Source organism: Neophocaena asiaeorientalis, unplaced genomic scaffold, assembly GCF_003031525.2.
Source record: "Neophocaena asiaeorientalis asiaeorientalis breed wild unplaced genomic scaffold, Neophocaena_asiaeorientalis_V1.1 scaffold59, whole genome shotgun sequence".
Classification (NCBI taxonomy): domain Eukaryota; kingdom Metazoa; phylum Chordata; class Mammalia; order Artiodactyla; family Phocoenidae; genus Neophocaena; species Neophocaena asiaeorientalis.
Genome location: NW_020174268.1, coordinates 1,781,921 through 1,801,030, shown reverse-complemented (window position 1 = coordinate 1,801,030; position 19,110 = coordinate 1,781,921). Strand labels below are relative to the sequence as shown.

Below are 19,110 nucleotides of genomic sequence, written 5' to 3'. Positions count from 1 at the left end.
AAAACATGTGGTTGAAAAGACTTGTCCTCTTTTTTACCTGAAGTATGTACTATTGATTCTTACTCATTTGTGCAGTTTGTTACATTTTCCCCATGATTCCTCTTTAATTTATTGTTGGAATTGAACCATCCAGAACTGATTCCATCATGCTTATGACAAATATAGACATAATTTTAAACTCTCAATTCCAGGAAAACTTTTCTCTCTTCCCCAGGTCAGTTTTTTTAGCTTCCCCAGTTAAACATCAGCTTCAGTTATTAAACTCCCCCTCGCACTTGGAAAACAAAAACAAAAGCAATTTCACACTTATGTGAAAATTAACTAAGTAATTTTTCTTTCCTTGTTTTCTAATCAAATGTATGTTCTAAAGGGGGTAGGAGGTAATTATAAACTTAACTACTTAAACTGCTTGGCAGGTCCACATAGCAGCTTTTTCCATTCGGGATGAAAAATGGTGCTTATGTGACAGGGGCGCACATGGACAGCTGCCTCGTCTTGATTCTTTTAAGCCTGAAGCTCTCAAAACCCGAGGGGAGTTTGACAGCCTTGCTTTATTTTGCTCATTAACTTGAAGGGACGTACCAGACGATGTCTGAGTTTCCAAAAACTCAAGCCATGGCCTTTTTAAAATCTCCTCCCAAGGGCCAATTACAGGCACTCGCCTCGAATTCAGACGAGACGGTGCACAAAAGTCACGCTCTTCACGATGCTTCAGTACATGCTAAATACCTGATAGATGTTAATTTGGATCCTAGTTGCTTCACGTTTCACCCTTCCTGCTTGGATGTATGACCTTTGGTGAATTTCCTTATTTCTCGAAGTCTTAGTCTCCTCATTTACAAAATACAGGTAAAAATCATGTCTAGCTTATAGGATTGCTCTGAAGGCTAAAACAGATCATCTGTGTGAAAGTACTTATGGTAATTAGTAAATGTTGGCTATAGTTAATATAGAACATGGTGGTTTATAGTATTTCCATTGCATTGTTTTCTGTAAAGCTACTTTTTTAGTTGAGTGTTTTGCCTAAATGATTTTTTTTTTTTTTTGGCGGTACGCGGGCCTCTCTCACTGTTGTGGCCGCTCCCGTTGCGGAGCACAGGCTCCGGACGCATAGGCTCAGCGGCCATCGCTCACGGGCCTAGCCGCTCCGCGGCATGTGGGATCTTCCCGGACCGGGGCACGAACCCACGTCCCCTGCATCGGCAGGCGGACTCTCAACCACTGCGCCACCAGGGAAGCCCCTAAATGATTTTTTATAAGTAATATTTGGATATTTACTCTCAAATACTATAGGTATTATAAGGTATGTTTTTTTTAATCAGTCACTTAATTCATATTTATATTTCCCACAGTGCTTTGTATATAATATGTACCGACATACATGGTTTGAATGAAAGAATAATTAATACTGTCTAGTCTCTAAACTCTTGTTTTTATTGATTTATGCAATTGTAATGAATTATCAGTAGATGGCAGTAGTTTGTTTTCATTTTTATTTTTTGTCCATTCTACAGTAGAGATCCAGAAAAAATGAAAACTTCCTCAATTTTAGACCAGATATCCTTTCATGAATAGCTGGTTTAAATAAGTATCACCCAAGAGTTCTTCAATTTATGCTGCTTCAGAAATAGATATCAAGAAATACCAGTTACTTTATTTTTTATTGTATAAATCTAAGTTTCTTAATTTTTTTTTTGGTTTCTTCATCAAATACTTTAAAGAATACAAAAATGAGTAAGACTTCCTGGAGCTTATAGTCTAATAGGGAAATATAGTATAAAGTAATGTAAACAGTAGGAATAGAAATTGTTGAGTGGCAGGAATTTGCTAAATGCTTTATATTCATTATTTCACTTCATCCTCACAAAAATCTAATGAGGAAGGTACTATTATTGACAAGGAATCTGAGGCTGAGGTTGGAAAGAATTTACCTAATAAACTAGTAAGTGGCACAACCTAGCTTCAAGATTAGCCCTATCTTACCCTGAGACCTAGACTGTTATCTATCTTGGTATAATAGAGATATAGAAACAATTGTACTAAAAAGAGAGAGAGAGAGAGATCATATCTACCCAGAAAGATCAAGAAAAACTTCTTAAAGAAGATGCATCTAAGGTGGAGTTGAAAGATTGGTTGCTATTTGATGTGATCAGAAGTGTTTCAGAAGCATTATTCTATCAGTAGAACAGGGTCAATTGAAGTGGAGATAGACTATAGTTAGACACCTGTTATGTTCCAGGCACTGTTCTAGGTCTTTTCCCTCATGGAGCTTACATTAGTAAAAGGAAATAAAAAAGAAAAATGATAAAATTGATAAATGCTGTTAAGAAAAATGAGGCAGGGTAAGGAAATGGGGGATGAAGGTCATGTTTTAGAGGGATTATCAGGGAAGCTTTCTTAGCTAAGATAGTATTTGGAAGAGGTAAGGAGTGGTTGGATTCCAATATAATTTAAAGGTGGAACCAGTGAGTTTTGCCAAAAGAATTGCATGCAGCATATAAGAGAAAGAAAAGAGTCAAGATTCTGATTTGTCTCTTGGGTAAAACAATTGGGGCAGCAGTCTTGGGCCACATACTTGGGGAATATCTCAAATGATTTCCCAAAGGGTCTATGGAACATCATCAATGAGCTCTCATTTATGATTATCTTGGGCAAGGCTGATTAAATTGCCTTGGGCTCTATACCCTTCTAGATACCTCCCTGACAATGTTCTAGAGTTTTGAGTGTGAATAAGAAAAATGAACTTATAATTTACTGGGATGGAGAAGACCATGAAGGAGCAGGTTTAGGGATAGTGATGGAGTGGACAGAGACATAAAGAGTTCGGTTTGGAACATAATAAGTTGAAATGCCTATAAGAAATTCAAGTGGAAATATCAGGTAGGAAATTGTGTATGAGTCTGGAGCTCAAGAGGGATGTCAGGTTAGGGATATGAATTTGGGAGTTGTGAGCCTATAAGGGAGTTTAAAGCCATAGACCTGGATGGCATTACCTGCAGAGTAAGTTTAGAGAAAAGAAGAGGCCTGAGGACTGAGTGCTAGGGCACTCTAACGTAAATGAGAAAGGTGAGTAGGAGCGGGCAAAGGAAACCAAGAAGTATGTTGTTTCGAGGAGGAGGGCATGACCAAATGTGTCAATGACATGGATATGTTAAGGAAGATGAGGATCAAACTTGCCATTGAAGTGGCAATGTGGATGTCATAGATACCTTGATAAGAACTTTAGAGTTGTAAACGATTAATTCTGGGGGGCTCAAGAAGAATAGGTGGAGAGGAAGTAGACAGCAAGGATCTTGGCTGTAAAGGAGAGCAAAGAAAGGGGTCAATAGCTGAAAGAGATTAAAGTGTCAAGCAAAAGTGGTTATTGTTGTTGATGATTATACGATAGGCCGTCCAGGATAGTATGTTTGACCAAATAAAGGAGGAAATTCTGTTGATGGGACGTTTGAAGGAGCAATGTCCTTGAGTAGGAGAGGAAGGGGTACAGAAGGAGAGGATTGGCCCTAGGTCAGAGCAAGTACACTTTATTCACTGGAAGAAAAGAATAGACTAGTATATAGGTATAGGTCCAGGAAGACTGGTAGATGGGGTGATTTACCACCCTCTCTGATATTTTCCTACTATCTCAGTTAAATAAGAAGACGGGTTATCAACTGAAAGAGGAGGGGGAAAGAGATGTGGGAGGTTTGAAGACAGAGAAGAGGGAATGAAATAATCATCCATGAAACTTGATGAATCCTAGGGGCCTAGCATCAAGGGCCCACCTGACATAAAGTGTCTTGAATTTTAAGTGAGACCACAGCACAGGTGTGTGCTTTTCTTGAGGCATATTCAGCTACTAGTATGTAAGCAAAGCAACTGGTTGGAATTTTTCCAGGGAAGTAGGACAGGGAGAGAGTGGCACAAAAAAAGTGAGGTTGAATGCAAAGGAATCTAAACTGGGTAAGTGACGTGAGTACATGAAAGGCTAAGGGACCCTGAAAAGGTAGAAGAGTCAATGTGGTTGAAGAGCTCTTACAGTCAAAATACTAGGAGGGATGAGCTGAAAACTAAGCGTTTGAATCAGAGATTATGGATGAGTTGTAGTGATACTCTGTGGGTGGCTGCGGAGGACGGATAAGGAAAAACATCAAAGAACAGAGAAGTCAGGGTATTAAAAGTACCACCTGTATGGATGTTGAAATTCCAAAGAAATATTTTAAAAAGTAGTAATAGAGACACAGTAAGTCAGATACTGTAATCTAGGAGTGAAGGGTAGAGATTTAGAAGTCAACTGATAATAAGGAAGAGTAAAGCTTACTTTACTTTTTACTTTTTCTTACTTTACTCATCTGAAGCTCATGATGGCATGAACTTCAGAGAAACTAGGTGGTTTTAGGGAGAAGATGTGTTAAAAAGGATGTCATCTAAAAAGAAAAATCCATATGTTCAAATGTTAAGCAGGAACACTACATTCCTTTTATTAATCATGCAAAATTGTATGATTTATTTTGTATAGGAATGGACGGGCACAATCAGATACTCTTTTTCCAAAGACTGGTAGTGCCTTTAACTCTGCCAACTCAGCATTCATTTGTTGCACTGGTACAGGAAAGAACTCTTTCTCTCCACCTTTCAGGGGAGAAAACAATCTACCCCTTCATCTCATCCGTTTCTCCTACGTATAGAAGAGATTGAATGGTGATTTTAAACTTGCGTAAGGCTTACCCTGGCCTTACACAGGAGTGCCATATTGCCTGCATCCTACACCCATGACAGAAGTTGCTAATTCAGCTTGGCACTGTTTTTCACAGATTCTGGTTATAGTTTTAGAATCCATTTCATAATGGTTCTAGAGGTACTAGCTACTAATCCAGAATAATTAGTTACTCACTCTATGTCATTTACTGTGCTAAGCATGTTACATACATTAATTATTACAACAGCCCTATGAGGTTTTACAGATGAGGACACTGATGAGCAAAGAAATTAAGAAACTTCCCAGGGTCATAACAGCTGAAAAGCAGGACAACCAAGATGGAAGGACAGTTCTACTTTTCCCCCAAATCTCTCACTCAGTCATTGTATTTTAATTCTTGGAGCTGATGACGAATGTCATTGTCATCCTTGTGAGATATTTGACAGTTAATTTACTTTCAGGATCACTCATACATGACGGAAAAAAAAAAGAAAAGTGAAAGATTATCTACACTGGTTATTTTGTAGGAGTAAAGAAGGTGAACTAAAAAGGGGAAAAGAGACACAAGAATGTCAGGCAACGAAGAAAGGAAGAGTCAAGGAGTTCCTGAAGAAGGTAATGAAGCTATCTTCAGAAATATATAACTAAAAGATGAGCGGTTACAAAAAAGTAGTATGCTAGGATAATTGTGTTAAAATTAGTAGCAAATTAGAATAGAGGGCAGCTGTTGAAGTTTACCGGGAGGAAACTTATAGAATGTTTAGAAAAAGTATAACAACCTGAAAATGCAGGCCTATAATGAAAATTCATCAACTGCAATTGAGAAATGGTTATGGTACCACTATAACTGTAGTATATGTGCAAATGGTCTAGATAAAAATTTTTAGGCCAATCAAAATATTTATACTGTTCCATAAAGTAACAGGTATAATATTGTAGTAGGTGACTTTGAATTGTCTGTTTTTATGGCCTTTGATTTTGGTTTTGTTTATAGTCAAAAAGGAAGAGTACCAACCCTAAATTTAGTTTATTTTTGAGAAAACGTAACAATTTTCATGACTGAGTGAAGAAACATGTTTCTTAGAATGTTTGCATTTAGATTTTTATTATGTACTTTATTTTGTCTAGCTCTGGCTAAACAAGACACATCTTCATTAACTGATGCTATCAAGCAAGTTGCACAGCAACAACTATCACAAACATCAGAAATAGAAAAAAACAAAAAAGTTCTGTTCAATTTGCAGGTAACCTATTTCACACAGTCTTTTAAATGAGTCTTTATGTTCTTCAAAGTTATATTAAATTTGTAACAGTAAAGTTATTAAGCATAACTTAATAACTCTGAGGAGGCAACTTAAAATGTCTGTTTTTCATATTTACACCTTCTAAATTATTTTGGTATCCCTAAGTAAAGTCTACATGAGTATTCCAGGTTCATGGAACATTTTACACATCCAGTGTGCAAACATTCAACAATGTCACTGTGACTATAAATAAGCATAAAAAATATGTCACATAGAATTATTTTAAATTCACTCTATTTGATAGTTTTTCCTAAAATTCTGAATTGAAAGAAGGTTAAGTTTTTAAGCCTGTGTTCTTATGAATTACAAGTTGCCAGTGAACATTTCAGGTAGGTAAGGAACATTTCTGTGTTCCTTAAATTTCAAAATATGTTCATAATTCCACCACAGGCATCTGGAAGCCATACTTGTTTTTGTATTCAGCGTAATGAGACATAACTGTTCTCTGTTAATATAGCTAAAGGAGCAAAAATTAAAACAGTGTATTTAAGTTTTAAAGGTTTTTTTTTATTAAATATAACATAGAAATGAAAAGAATATGCTCTAGAGCAGGGGTCCCCAGCCCCTGGGCCACGGACAGGTACCGATCTGTGGCCTGTTAGGAACTGGGCCACACAGCAGGAGGTGAGCAGCAGATGAACGAGCAAAGCTTCATCTGTATTTACAGCCGCTCCCCATTGCTCACATTACCTCTCTGCCTCCTGTCAGATGAGTGGTGGCATTAGATTCCCATAGGAGCGCGAACCCTACCGTGAACTGCGCATGCGAGGGATCTAGGTTATGCGCTCCTCATGAGAATCTAATGCCTGATGATCTGAGGTGGAGCTGAGGCGCTGGGGAGCATCTGTAAATACAGGTTATCGTTAGCAGAGAGGTTTGACTGCACAGAGACCATAATACATCAATTGCTTGCAGATTCATATCAAAACCCTATCAGTGAGTGACAAGTGACAACAAGCTTAGGTCTCCCACTGATTCTGCATTATGGTGAGTTGTCTAATTCTTTCATTATATATCACAATGTAATAATAATAGAAATAAAATGCACAATAAATGTGATGCACTTGATTCATCCCGAAACCATCCCCCCCCCAGTCCCCCACCCTAGGCCAAGGAAAAACTGTCTTCCATGAAACCTGTCCCTGGTGCCAAAAAGGTTGGGGACTGCTGCTCTAGAGCTGAACTGCCTAGTTTAAAAGAAGAGATTTGCTACTTCCGGTTCCATGGTTTAATCTCTCCATGCTTCTGTTTTCTCATTTGTAAAATGGTGATAATAATAAGACCTGCCTGTAAGGTTTTCATGACAATTAAATGAAATAATACTTGTAAACATTATGTAAGATATCCTTGCTGGGGCCCTGGTAGGCAGTATGGGACCAGATTTTGATAATGGCTTTAGGTATTAGTGCATCAACAGAGATATGATGATAATAATTATACCTTTTTGGTAATATAGATTTCTTATAAGTATTTGCATTGCATTAGTCACTTTCAGAAAAGAATACATGTTGACAATAGGATATAATACAAAGATAATAATGTCAGATTTCTATAAAGAAATTTTCTATAAAAATTGTCAATCTTCAAAGAGTTTTACAGATGTTATTTCACTTATGTTGAGGGCCTAATTTCTATTAAGCACTTTGCTGAATACAGTCCTCACTTTTACACTACTCACCGTCTATTAAAGAGGGAGACAAATAAGTAAACAAATAAATACATGCAGGGAAGTGGTGTCAACAGTAGAAGCGCAAACACAGATTTAACACTGAAAGAGGAGTGATCGGTTGAGTTTTTAAAAATATCTGGAGTTCACTTGAATGATTAGGTGTCTGGGATAGGTTTGAGGGTTAGGGGGTGAGGAGGATGATATTCCAGACAAAAAGAACCTGAAAAAATTCACAGAGTCCTGAAATAAAATTGGTACATTCATAGAACTATAAGTAGTTTGATAGTGGAATAACATAGACTGTGTTTTGAGAAGCAACAAGAGATGTATAGCATGATAAAAAACTTGAACTTTATTCTAGAGGTGATGGGAGGGTTTTGATGGACTTCAAGCAAAAGAGTGAATGATTAAATTTACGTTTTAGAAAGAGAATTCTAGATGCATGAAAGATACTTGTTATAATCCAACATCAATTTAAGATAAAAAACTTCCAGCAAATTAGGAATAGAAGAGAGCTCCAGCCAACTAGAAAAGGGCATCTACATAAATCCTACAGCCAACAGCATACCTAATAGGGAGAGACTGAATATTTCTCTCCTAAGATCAGGGATAAGGCAAGCATGTGTCTTCTCATCACTTCTATTCATTCTACGGTACTGATAATTCAAGCCACTCCTTGCAAGAAAAAGAAATAAAAGGCATCCAGATTGGAAAGGAGGGAGTAAAACTGTTTTTATTCACAGATAGCATGATTATTTCTGGAAAATCCTAAGGAATCTATTATTTTAAAAAGCTATTAGGACTAATAAGGGAGTTTAGAAAGGTTGCAAGATAAGATTAATTATAAAAATCAGTTGTATTTACATATATTGAAAGAAACTATCAGAACTTAAAATTTTTAAAGCATTATCATTTACAGTAACATCAAAACTATGAAATACTTAGGGGTAAATTTGATGAAAGTTTTTGTGTTATAGACTGAATGTTTGTATCTCCCCAAAATTCATATGTTGAAGCCTTAATCACCAATGTGATTGTATTTGGAGGTGAGGTCTTTGGGAGGTAATTAAGCTTAGATGAGGTCATGAGAATGGGGTCCTGGTGGTAGGATTAGTGCCCTTATAAAAATAGACTCCAGAGAGCTTTCTTTCTGCCATGTGAGGACACAGTGAGAAGGTGGACCTCTACAAGCCAGGAAGAGTTCTCACCAGAACCTGACTATGCTGACACCCTTTCCAGCCTACAGAACTGTGAGAAATAAATTTCTGTTGTCTTAGCCACTAAGTCTATGGTATTTTGTTATGGCAGCGCCAGCAAACTAATACAATATGTAAGACCTATATACTGAAAACTGTGAAACACTGCTGAGAGAAATTAAGGACCAAAATAGAGAGATATACCATTTTCATGAATCATAAGATTCAATATTGTTAACATGTGAGTTCTTTCTCTTTTATCTATTGTTTAAAAACAGCTCCAATCAAAATCCCAGCAGGCATTTTTTAGAGAAATTGACAGGCTGATTCTAAAAGTCCTATGGAAACGCAAAGAACCTATAGTAGCCAAAACAACTGTGAAGAACAATGTTGGAAGTACTACTATTACTTTGTTTTTTTTTTTTTTGGCCATGCCACACAGCTTGCAGGATCTCAGATCCCCAACCAGGGATTGAACCCGGGCCCTCGGTAGTAAGAGCCCAGAATCCTAACCACTAGGCCACCAGGGAACTCCCATAATATTACCTGACTTTGAGATTTATTATAGAGTACAGTAATCAGGACAGTGTAACATGGCATAGAGACAGACATATAGATCCATGGAACAGAAAAGAGCAGTATCCAGAAATAGCCCCACACATAACAATTGATTTCAGAGGTGCTCTCATGGACAGAATGTTTGTGTTCCTTCCAATGTGATGGTATTTGGAGGTGAGGCTTTTAGGAGGTACATAGGTTTAGATGAGGTTGTGAGGGTGGGGGCGCTATGATGGGATTATAGGAAGAAAAAGAGACCCCAGAGCTTTTCTCCCTCCCCCTCCCTCTCCCTCCCTCTCTCTCTGCCATATGAGGACACAGCAAAAAGGTGTTTGTCTGCAAGCCAGGAATAGGCCTCTCACCAGTAACCAAATCTGCTGCACCTCGATCTTGGACTTTCTAGCCTCCAGAGTTGTAAGAAATCAAGTCGGTTGTTTATGCCACCCAGTCTATGGTGTTTTTCCGTTTTTTTATTTGTTTTTTTGTTTGTTTTATAGAAGCCCAAACTGATTAAGACGGGTGCCAAGGCACTTCATTAGAGAAATGATAATCTTTCAGCAAGTGGTGGAGGACAGCTACATGCTAAAAGTGAACTTCAATTTCCACCTCATACTGTATATGAAAATTAACTAAAAATGGATCATAGGCCTAAATACAAGAATTGAAAGTACAAAGCATCTAGAAGAAAATATATGAGAAAAACTTAGTGATGCTGGGTTTGGCAAAGATTTCTTAAATAGTACACAAAAATTTTTTAAATTGGACTTCATTAAAAAACGTTTTTATTTCTGTTCAAAAGGCACTGTTATGAAAATGAATGTGAGGTATACCTGCTGGGGCCCTGTGGGCATTTGGGTTGTCATAGACTGGGAGAAAATACTTGAAAACATACCTGACAATGTACTTGAATTTATTTATACTATATAAAGAACTCTAACAATTCAGGAAGGCAAACAACCCAGCTTAAAAATGGGCAAAAGATTTCAATGGTCATTTCATGCAAAAATATATTGCAAAAGACAAGCACATGAAAAGATACTCAGTATCATCAATTATTAAAGAAATGCAAATTGAAATCATAATGAGATTTCATTCTATACCCACTAGAATGGGTAAATTTAAAACGACTGACCATACCAAGTGCTGGTGCAGATATAAAAGAACTGGAATTCTCAGACCCAATTATTTTGGAATGTAAGTGATGTACCATTTGAGAAAATAGTTTACAGTTTGTTAAAAGTTTAAAATATTTCTACCATATAACCCATACATTCAATTTCTAGCTATTCATTTACCCAAGAGAAATAAAAGTGTATGCCCACTGGAAAACCAGGAACAACACAGATGTCTACCAGATGAATGAGTAAACAAAGTGTGGTATATTCGTACAAGAAATATTGCTCAGCAATAAAAAGAAAGAGCTACTGATATATCTAACAACATGGATGAGTCTCTAAGTAGGCTGAGTGAAAGGAGTGAGACTAAAATTGTATATATTGTATGATTCTTTTCATATAAAATTCTTGAAAATGCAAACTAATTTTTGGTGACAGAGCAGATGAATGTTTGCCTGGAAACAGAGAGCTGAGGAGGGAAGGATAGATCACAAGGGATCAGGAGGAAACTTTTTTGGACATGTCTGATATTTGGACATGTGGGTAGTGGATAAGTTCACTATCTTAATTGTGACAGTCTCATGATCATAAAATTAAGTCAAAACTTATTAAATTGTAAAGTTTAAATATGTGCAGTTTATATCAATTATATTTCAATAAATCTATTAACAAAGAAAGGAACGAGAAGGGGGAGGGAGATGAGAAAGAGGAAGGAAAGAAGGAAGGAGAGGGAGGAGGAGGAAGAGGAAGAGAAGCAGGATGAGGGGGAGACACAACAACAACAAGAAGACATAAAATTCTAGTGAAAGAGTAGAAGTGGATCGGAGGAGGAATTGAATAAAGCCAGGGAGAAAAGTCAACAGTCTATTAGTTATGTTAGTCTAAGAAAGAGAAGAGATGATGACCAAATTAGTGTAAATGCCATCTTCCCATATTGATCAATAGGGTCAACAGCCTGATCTAGTTGACAGGTCATGTGTCCCTTTCCTGACCATTCCATGTACATCACTCATTCACTCATTTTTTAAATATTTATAGAGCACCTACTTTGTGCCAGGTACTATTTTAACTACAGGGAAGATGGTGGTAAAGAAGTTAGACAAGTTTACTGCACCCATGGAGTTTACTTTCTAGTTAGGGCAGGCAAGCAATAAAGATATAAAGTAATTCCATTGATTGAGGTGTTACAAAGGAAATACAATAGGATGATGTGTAGAGAATAACGGGGGAGGAAGGTGGATAGTTAATTTATATTTTGATTCAGGGAAGGCTGTTGTGAGGAGTAGTAATAAAGCTGAATTGTGAAAGACAAAGACCCCAGCAGGTAATAGCTAGAGATAGAGAATTCTAAGGTTCAGGGAACAATTTCAAATGCCCTTAGGAGAGAAGGAACTAGGTGTATTTCATAAACAAAAGGAAGCTGGAAGTGGGGAGAGTAGTACACGAGAGGGATGGCAAAGTGGATAGGGATTAGAGCATGTATGGCCTTAAAAGCCATATTACAGAATTTGAATTTTATTATTAGTGCAATGGAAAACCACTGGAGGATCTTGAGCAGGGAAGTAGCATGATATGATTTATGTTTTTAAAGGATTCTTCTGCCTGAAAAATGGAGTCTAGTTGGGGGAGAGGAGGAAGCATGGAAACAGGAGACCAGTTGGAAGCTGGACTATGCTACAAAGACTGGTCAGAAGTGAGCTGGGATTTTATATATTTTGGAGGCCCAACCATCAAGATTTGTTGGTAAATAGGTTGTGGGGGTTAAGGTAAAGGGAAGAATCAAGAATGACTACTAGGTTTTTAAGTGTCCAGGTGGAAAGTGGTACAGTTTATTGAAATCAGGAAAGCTGGAAGAGGAACATGTTGGGTGTGCAAATTAAAAGTTCTTTCCTGAACCTGTGTAGTTGAGACATCTATTACATATCCAAATAGAACTGTCAAGTGGTCATTTTAAATATTAGAGCTGGAGATAAAGGTTGAAGTTCATCAGCACGCTGTATTTTTCAGTGTACTTCCCTCTCTTGTCTCTGCCAAGAAAAGGATAGGCTGGGTCTGCCTTTCTAGTGAAGTGCTTCCCTCCCCAGATTATAGATTCATTTAAAGAGGATGACCATACTGGATAGAAGAAAAAGGATAAAGGCCTACAGTTTTATTGGTGGGAGGATCTACAGAATTTGATGAATAGTTAAATATAAAGAGAAAAGAGGGGCTTCCCTGGTGGCGCAGTGGTGAGAGTCCGCCTGCTGATGCAGGGGACACGAGTTCGTGCCCCAGTCTGGGAGGATCCCACATGCCGTGGAGCGGCTGGGCCCGTGAGCCATGGCCACTGAGCCTGTGCGTCCGGAGCCTGTGCTCCGCAACGGGAGAGAACACAACGGTGAGAGGCCCGCATACCACAAAAAAAAAAAAAAAAGAGAGAGAAGGGAGGAATTAAATATGGCTCCCAAAGGAATACCATTAACTAAGTTTGGGAACATAGGGGTGTGGTAATTTGCATTTTTAGTCCCAAATCTTCATCCTCGTGTATACACCCTTTGCCATTTATCATTATAATGCCCTCCCATAATGGGTGGACATACTTTCTACCCCTCCACTGAGATTTGATCATGTGACCAGCTAGGATGTTATTCAAACAGAAGTTTGAAAAAGTTGTTCCATAATTGGGCTTCCATTCTTCTGCATCTGCTATCATCATGAGTAGGACATGCCTGTCCTGGGCCACTGGAGGATAAGATACATGTGAAGCAAAGCCAAGGCACCCCGGTTGGCCCAGTTGAAGCCAACCTAAATCATCTTACAGCCAGCCAACTTCCAGACATTTGAGGAAATCCAACCAAAGTCAACAGAACCACCTAGCCAAGCCCAGTTGCTTCTTATCACATGAGCAATAAACACTAGTTATATGTCATGGAGGTTTTGTGATTCTGACAATAAGTGACTGATACAAGGGAGAGCAGGTTGGGATCGAGGAGGGGAGGATTAGTCTGATTTTTGGACACGATGAATTTGAGATGGCCAGTGGCAGCTGGGTATAGGACTTAACAGCCACTTACATTCTGTGAATCATTAGCATATATGTATCTCAAGATCTAAGTGTGGATAAGATTACCCAAGGAGTATATACAGAATGAGAGGAGGAAATTATGATGACTGCATCCTGAGGAAAACCTGTATTTGAAGGAACCATCGAGATTGAAAAGCAATGCTCAGAGATATCTGAGGTGAAGAAGAGAAGAATGCTGGGAGGTTTTAAAAAGGAGGTGCTGGTTAGAAATGCCAAATCCCTCAGAGAGGCAAAGCTAAATATACCTTTAAACTCATCTTACAAGTGAAGACAGTGAGGTTTGAATAGGGTAATTAAGTTTGTTATGTATGATCACCCCAACTAGTAAATAGTAGTAAGGACACTAGAACCTAGATCTTTTGTGTTTTCAATTCAGGGTTTTATCATTTTTATCATACAGTTTTTCTTTAGTTTGTACTTCTGATTGCCCACAAATATATTAGTAAAATGATTGTAAAGTATCTTTTACATATAAAATATTAAGACAAAGGATAAAATTTTAATATTTAGAATTAGATGAACATTAAATAAGAAATATATAACCCTGGGCTCCCTCTGATTATAAAATAATTTTGTTACTATATTACATGTCTCCGGTTATGCATCAATTTTTCTGTATCTGATAAATATATATTTTTTATGTTAAGTGATTTTTCTACACACACTATGGATCAAAACAATGACTTTTCTTTCATGTTGAATATCATGAACTAATAATAATAATGTTGAAATATCTTACAGAATGAACTTCATGAGCTTAAAACACAAATAGCATCTGTCTCTGCAGAAACTAAAGAAACAGAAAGGCAAATTTATCAGCAAGATGCTGCCATACAGACTACCAAACTTCAGTGTGGAAACCTGGAAAATCAAATCAAATCCTTACATACAGAAAATGTGAAGCTTAAATTTGACATAGAGGCAGCACAAGAAGATTTTGAGGAACAAATGATAAGATATAATGAATACTATGCAAAAATAAAAGCACATAAAGATAGTTTGAGAGAGGTAGAGAGCAAATGGTCATTCATGACTGAACTCAATGAGAAACGAGACCTTGTTAAAAAACTAAAGACAATGAAAGAGGAACTTATGCAGGATCTCCAAATTCCAGAAGGAAACCTGATGAAACAAGTACAGGTTTGAAATATCACTTATTAAAATGTTTTCTATTATTCCTTTTATTGCAAGTACACTTACTAAGTGATAAACTTATCATTAACTTAATAAAATACCCATGGGTGCTCTAACTCGATTCACAAATTTGAAAACTTGTATAAGTGCATGAGTTATGTAACAACTATGCCATATGTGCAAATGCATGAAGGAAACATCCCCAAATCCCTTATAGATTAATAAAAATATATAGTCAAACAAAATCACTGTGAACAATTAATCCATTTGTTACAGACGGTGTGACTCACAAAGATGTTGAAACTCTAGCTTCCAGGCTAATGGATACAGACCAATTAAAATCAATTTAGTGTGCTTAATGCTATTATACAAACAATATGAATTAATAATTGTACCCTAAGCATCTTTTTCTTAATAGTCTTTGAAGATGTTGAGAGATAAAAACTTAAAATATCTATTATTTCTTGCTAAAGAATTAAAAAATATCCTTTATATTGTAGCTGGGCAATTGCCCCTGTGACTACCACTTTCCTTTATGTCTTATTTTCATTTGGTCTATATTTTCAAATCTAAGGTTTGCTTGTTTGAACAGCCATTCTTTGTTCCTCGTACCTATAGAAGTAATATTCTAATCCTATTTATCAAAATTAAATGTGATGGCTAGTTTTCTTAAATTATAGAAACACTGAAAATCTTGGATTTATATTGACCATTCATTGTTTGATGTGTATATTTTAAATTCTATAAACATACAGGAAGACATTACAAACCTAAAGGATAAAATTATAACTGTAAAAGAATCCATCATTGAAAAAACTTGTTTTCTTGAGGAAGAAAAAAAGACACATGAAAACTTAAGAAAAGAAATAGAGGTAAGTCTTAATTATCTGGATTTCAGTGTTTTATAGGATCATGTTTTAAACTTTTACTATAGTCATAATTTCCATAGTTTACTCTCAATTCCCAAAATAGCTAGAGAACAAAAAAGAGCTACAAAAAGCAGTTGATAAGTCTAAACCATTAATAGATAAGTATAGAGACTCCCTCATTCAAAAATATTCAAATATATTAATACATTCAAAGAAAGCAAGTACTCACTCTTATTTAAATCTGGCCTAGAATTCTTCCAGGTCGCATTCCACCAATTTTGTACCCAGTTAATGGCTAGAAAGCAGAGGCTAATACTGTATGTGGCCTTTTCAGATTGGCTTCTTTCACCTAGCAATATGCATTTAAAATGCTTCCATGTGGGGGCTTCCCTGGTGGCGCAGTGGTTGAGAGTCCGCCTGCCAATACAGGGGACATGGGTTTGTGCCCTGGTCCGGGAAGATCCCACATGCTGGTGAGCCATGGCCACTGAGCCTGCGCGTCCAGAGCCTGTGCTCCGCAACGAGAGAGGCCACAGCAGTGAGAGGCCCGCGTACCGCAAAAAAAAAAAAAATCCTTCCATGTGTTTTCATGTCTTGATAGTGAGCTGAGTGATAATTCCATTCTCTAGATGTACCACTGTTTATCCATTCACCTGCTAGAGGACATCTTTCTTGCTTCCAGGTTTAGGCCATTATGAATAAAGTTGCTATAAACATTAAAAAAAAAGAAAGTAGAAGCTATCCAGTCAAAAATATGACCACTCCTAGACAGAAATTAAAGACTCTTCAAAGTAAAGTAAAGACAATGGAAGTATTGGTATTCTAAACTCCTCTGACTTCCTATTTGTAATTTTCAACTGTCCAATTAAAAACAACAAACTGATGTGTAAAATTAAAAGTGAAGCTAAATTTGAGGTGCCACTGGCAGACCTCTATAGTCATATTGTTTAGATGAGGGCAGAACAAAAATGGAAAAGTGTACGTTGTTAAGGGCAAAAAAATAATTTTCACCCTTAAAAATTACTTTGGAAAATAAAAAGATGTATATTTTCAACTTGTTTGTGTCTAATTTGACACAATAAAAAAAACCTGAGGAATCTGAAGACAAAAACCCTCACCTTTACAAAACATTCTCTTCAAGAAACACCATGATTTTATCTTATATTTTACTAGCAATCTAAATAGATGGGTATTTTTTTTTACCCTTCTAGATATCAAGATTTATTATAAAACTATAATAGTAAGACAGTATATAAGTGGCATAGAAATAGAAAAAATGATTAAACAGAAAAAAAGAATCCAGAAATAATCCATCATAAATGGTACAAACAAAAATAAGTTAGCCATATGAAAAAATAAAGACAATTTTGAAATAAAATTAGATTCCTACCTCTTAACACATGCATGCACATGCTTCCATGAGGATTGAAGACAATATAGGAGACAAACTTAGCCATTTGTGTTACAGAAGTATTTATTTTAAAAGACACACAGACATATACGCAAACTACATGATTAAATGTTACTTTTGACTATATCATAAATTTCTAGATTATTGAGATGCAGCATAACAATAAAGAAGACAAGACTCATTTTGAGAGAGGGTATTTGTAACATACGTAAGTGACTAAGAGATAAGAAAATTTCAAACAAGCCATAGAACATTGGTAAAATGGTATGAAAAGTCTTACCTTTCAAAACATGAATATCAAAAAAAAAACCCAATGGAAATGATGAACAACCTTGCTAACAATAAGGGGTTGATAATTCAAACCACAATAAGGCCCCATATTTAGCCTGTCAGTTATCAATATTACAATTTGTAAGATGTGGAGCACCTGAATTCTAGAATACTATTGGTATGAGTATAAATTGGTAAAAGCATTTTAGAGAGAAATTTGAGATTCTTAGTAATTTTTATTAAGGTATAATTGTCATAAGAGTAGGTACACTATAAGGGTTTAGCTTGATTAATTTTGGCAATTTATACATACACCTGGGTTACCATGACCTAGATCAAGATATAAAACTTTTGCATCATGCCCAGAAAGTTCTCTTGTCCCTTTTCCTCAGGCTACCACTATGCTGATTTTGAAAACAGCTTTATTGAGATATAATTCACATACCATACAATTCACCCATTTAAACTGCATAATTCAATGGGTTTTAGTATGAATACAGATAATTTGTAACCATTACCATAGTCAATTTTAGAAATTTTCATCACCTCAAAAGAAACCCCATACCGTTTAGCTGTGCCCTCTCCATGTGTCTATTGTATTTACCCATATTTTTACTCCACCATATTCTTTCTTCCTTCCTGATGTTCGAAGATTTCCTCTTTTATCATTTCCTTTCTCTTTAGAAAATTTCTAAATTCATTCTTTTAGGAGAAGTCGGCTGGTGGCAGTCTCTGGGTTTTTTCTTTTTTTTCATCTGAGAATGTCTTCATTTCCCTTTCATCTCTGAAAGATATTTTGGTGGATATAGAATTCTGGGTTGACAGTTCTTTTCAGTTGAAAAATGCTGTGCCACTTCTTTCTCGTCTCTATGATTTCTAACAGATAATCCACTGTCATTTGAATTGTTTTTCTCTCTACAGATAAGGTATTTGTTTCTTGCTGCTTTCAAGCTTTCCTGTCTTTAGTTTTCAGAAGTTTTACTGTTATATGTTTTGGAACTAATTTCTTTGGATTTATACTATCTGGAAAATTCTCAGCTTCTTGATTCTGTAGGCTTATGTCTTTTGCCAAATTTGAGAAGTTTTCAGCTCTGATTTATTTGAATACTTTTGCAGTTCTGCCCTCTCTTCTCCTATCCTTCCAGGACTCTGATGACACAAATCATAGGTCTTTTTGTGATATAGCCCTACAGGTCCCTGAGGCTCTCTTCATTTCTTTTTTTCAGTCTTTTGTCTCTTAGTTTTTCAGATTGAGTAATCCTTAGAGTTCTATCTTCCATTCACTGATTCTTTCCTTTATCCCCTCCATTCTGCTATTGAACCATCCCATGAAATTTTTTATTTCAGTTACTGTGTTTTTTCCATTTGGTTCTTTGTATCCTTTTTTCCTTTGCTGAGACTTTTTATAATATTCATTTGTTTCAGGCAATTCATAATTGCTCATTGAAGCATTTTTATGATGATGGGCTTTAAAATGCTCGTCAGATAATGCTAACTTCTGCATTTTCTTGGGGTTGGCACATGTTGATTGTTATTTCTTACTCACTTTGAGGTCTTTCTGGGTCTTGCTTTGATGAGAGATTTTCTATTGAGATCTGGACATGTTGGGTATTATGTTTTAAGACTCTGGGTCATTGTTGCTTCCAGGTAGTACTGGAAGTTCAGAGTCTCCATGGACACTCATGGAGGGAAGAAGGGCTTCTTGTTACTGCTAGTCAAAAGTGGGAGTTCTGGCTGCCCACTAGGCTTCTGTTGATAAGCCCGTGGCTGGGAAAGGGCAGGAGCACCTCTTTACTGCTCCCGTGTAGATGTGGCCTTGCTACTACTGAGCGGTGGTAAAAG

General features: G+C 36.7%; 1 protein-coding gene across 1 annotated transcript in view; it reads left to right on the top strand.

Annotated features, from left to right (window-relative positions):
- The window catches only part of CCDC122 (coiled-coil domain containing 122), a 34,198-nt gene that overhangs the window by 3,989 nt on the left and 11,099 nt on the right, over positions 1-19,110 (top strand). The window contains exons 2-5 of the mRNA XM_024755555.1: positions 5,206-5,293; positions 5,807-5,922; positions 14,326-14,724; positions 15,474-15,590. Coding sequence (XP_024611323.1) covers positions 5,248-5,293; positions 5,807-5,922; positions 14,326-14,724; positions 15,474-15,590 — 678 coding nt within the window. The 5' untranslated portion in view covers positions 5,206-5,247. The remainder of the gene's footprint in view (positions 1-5,205; positions 5,294-5,806; positions 5,923-14,325; positions 14,725-15,473; positions 15,591-19,110) is intronic.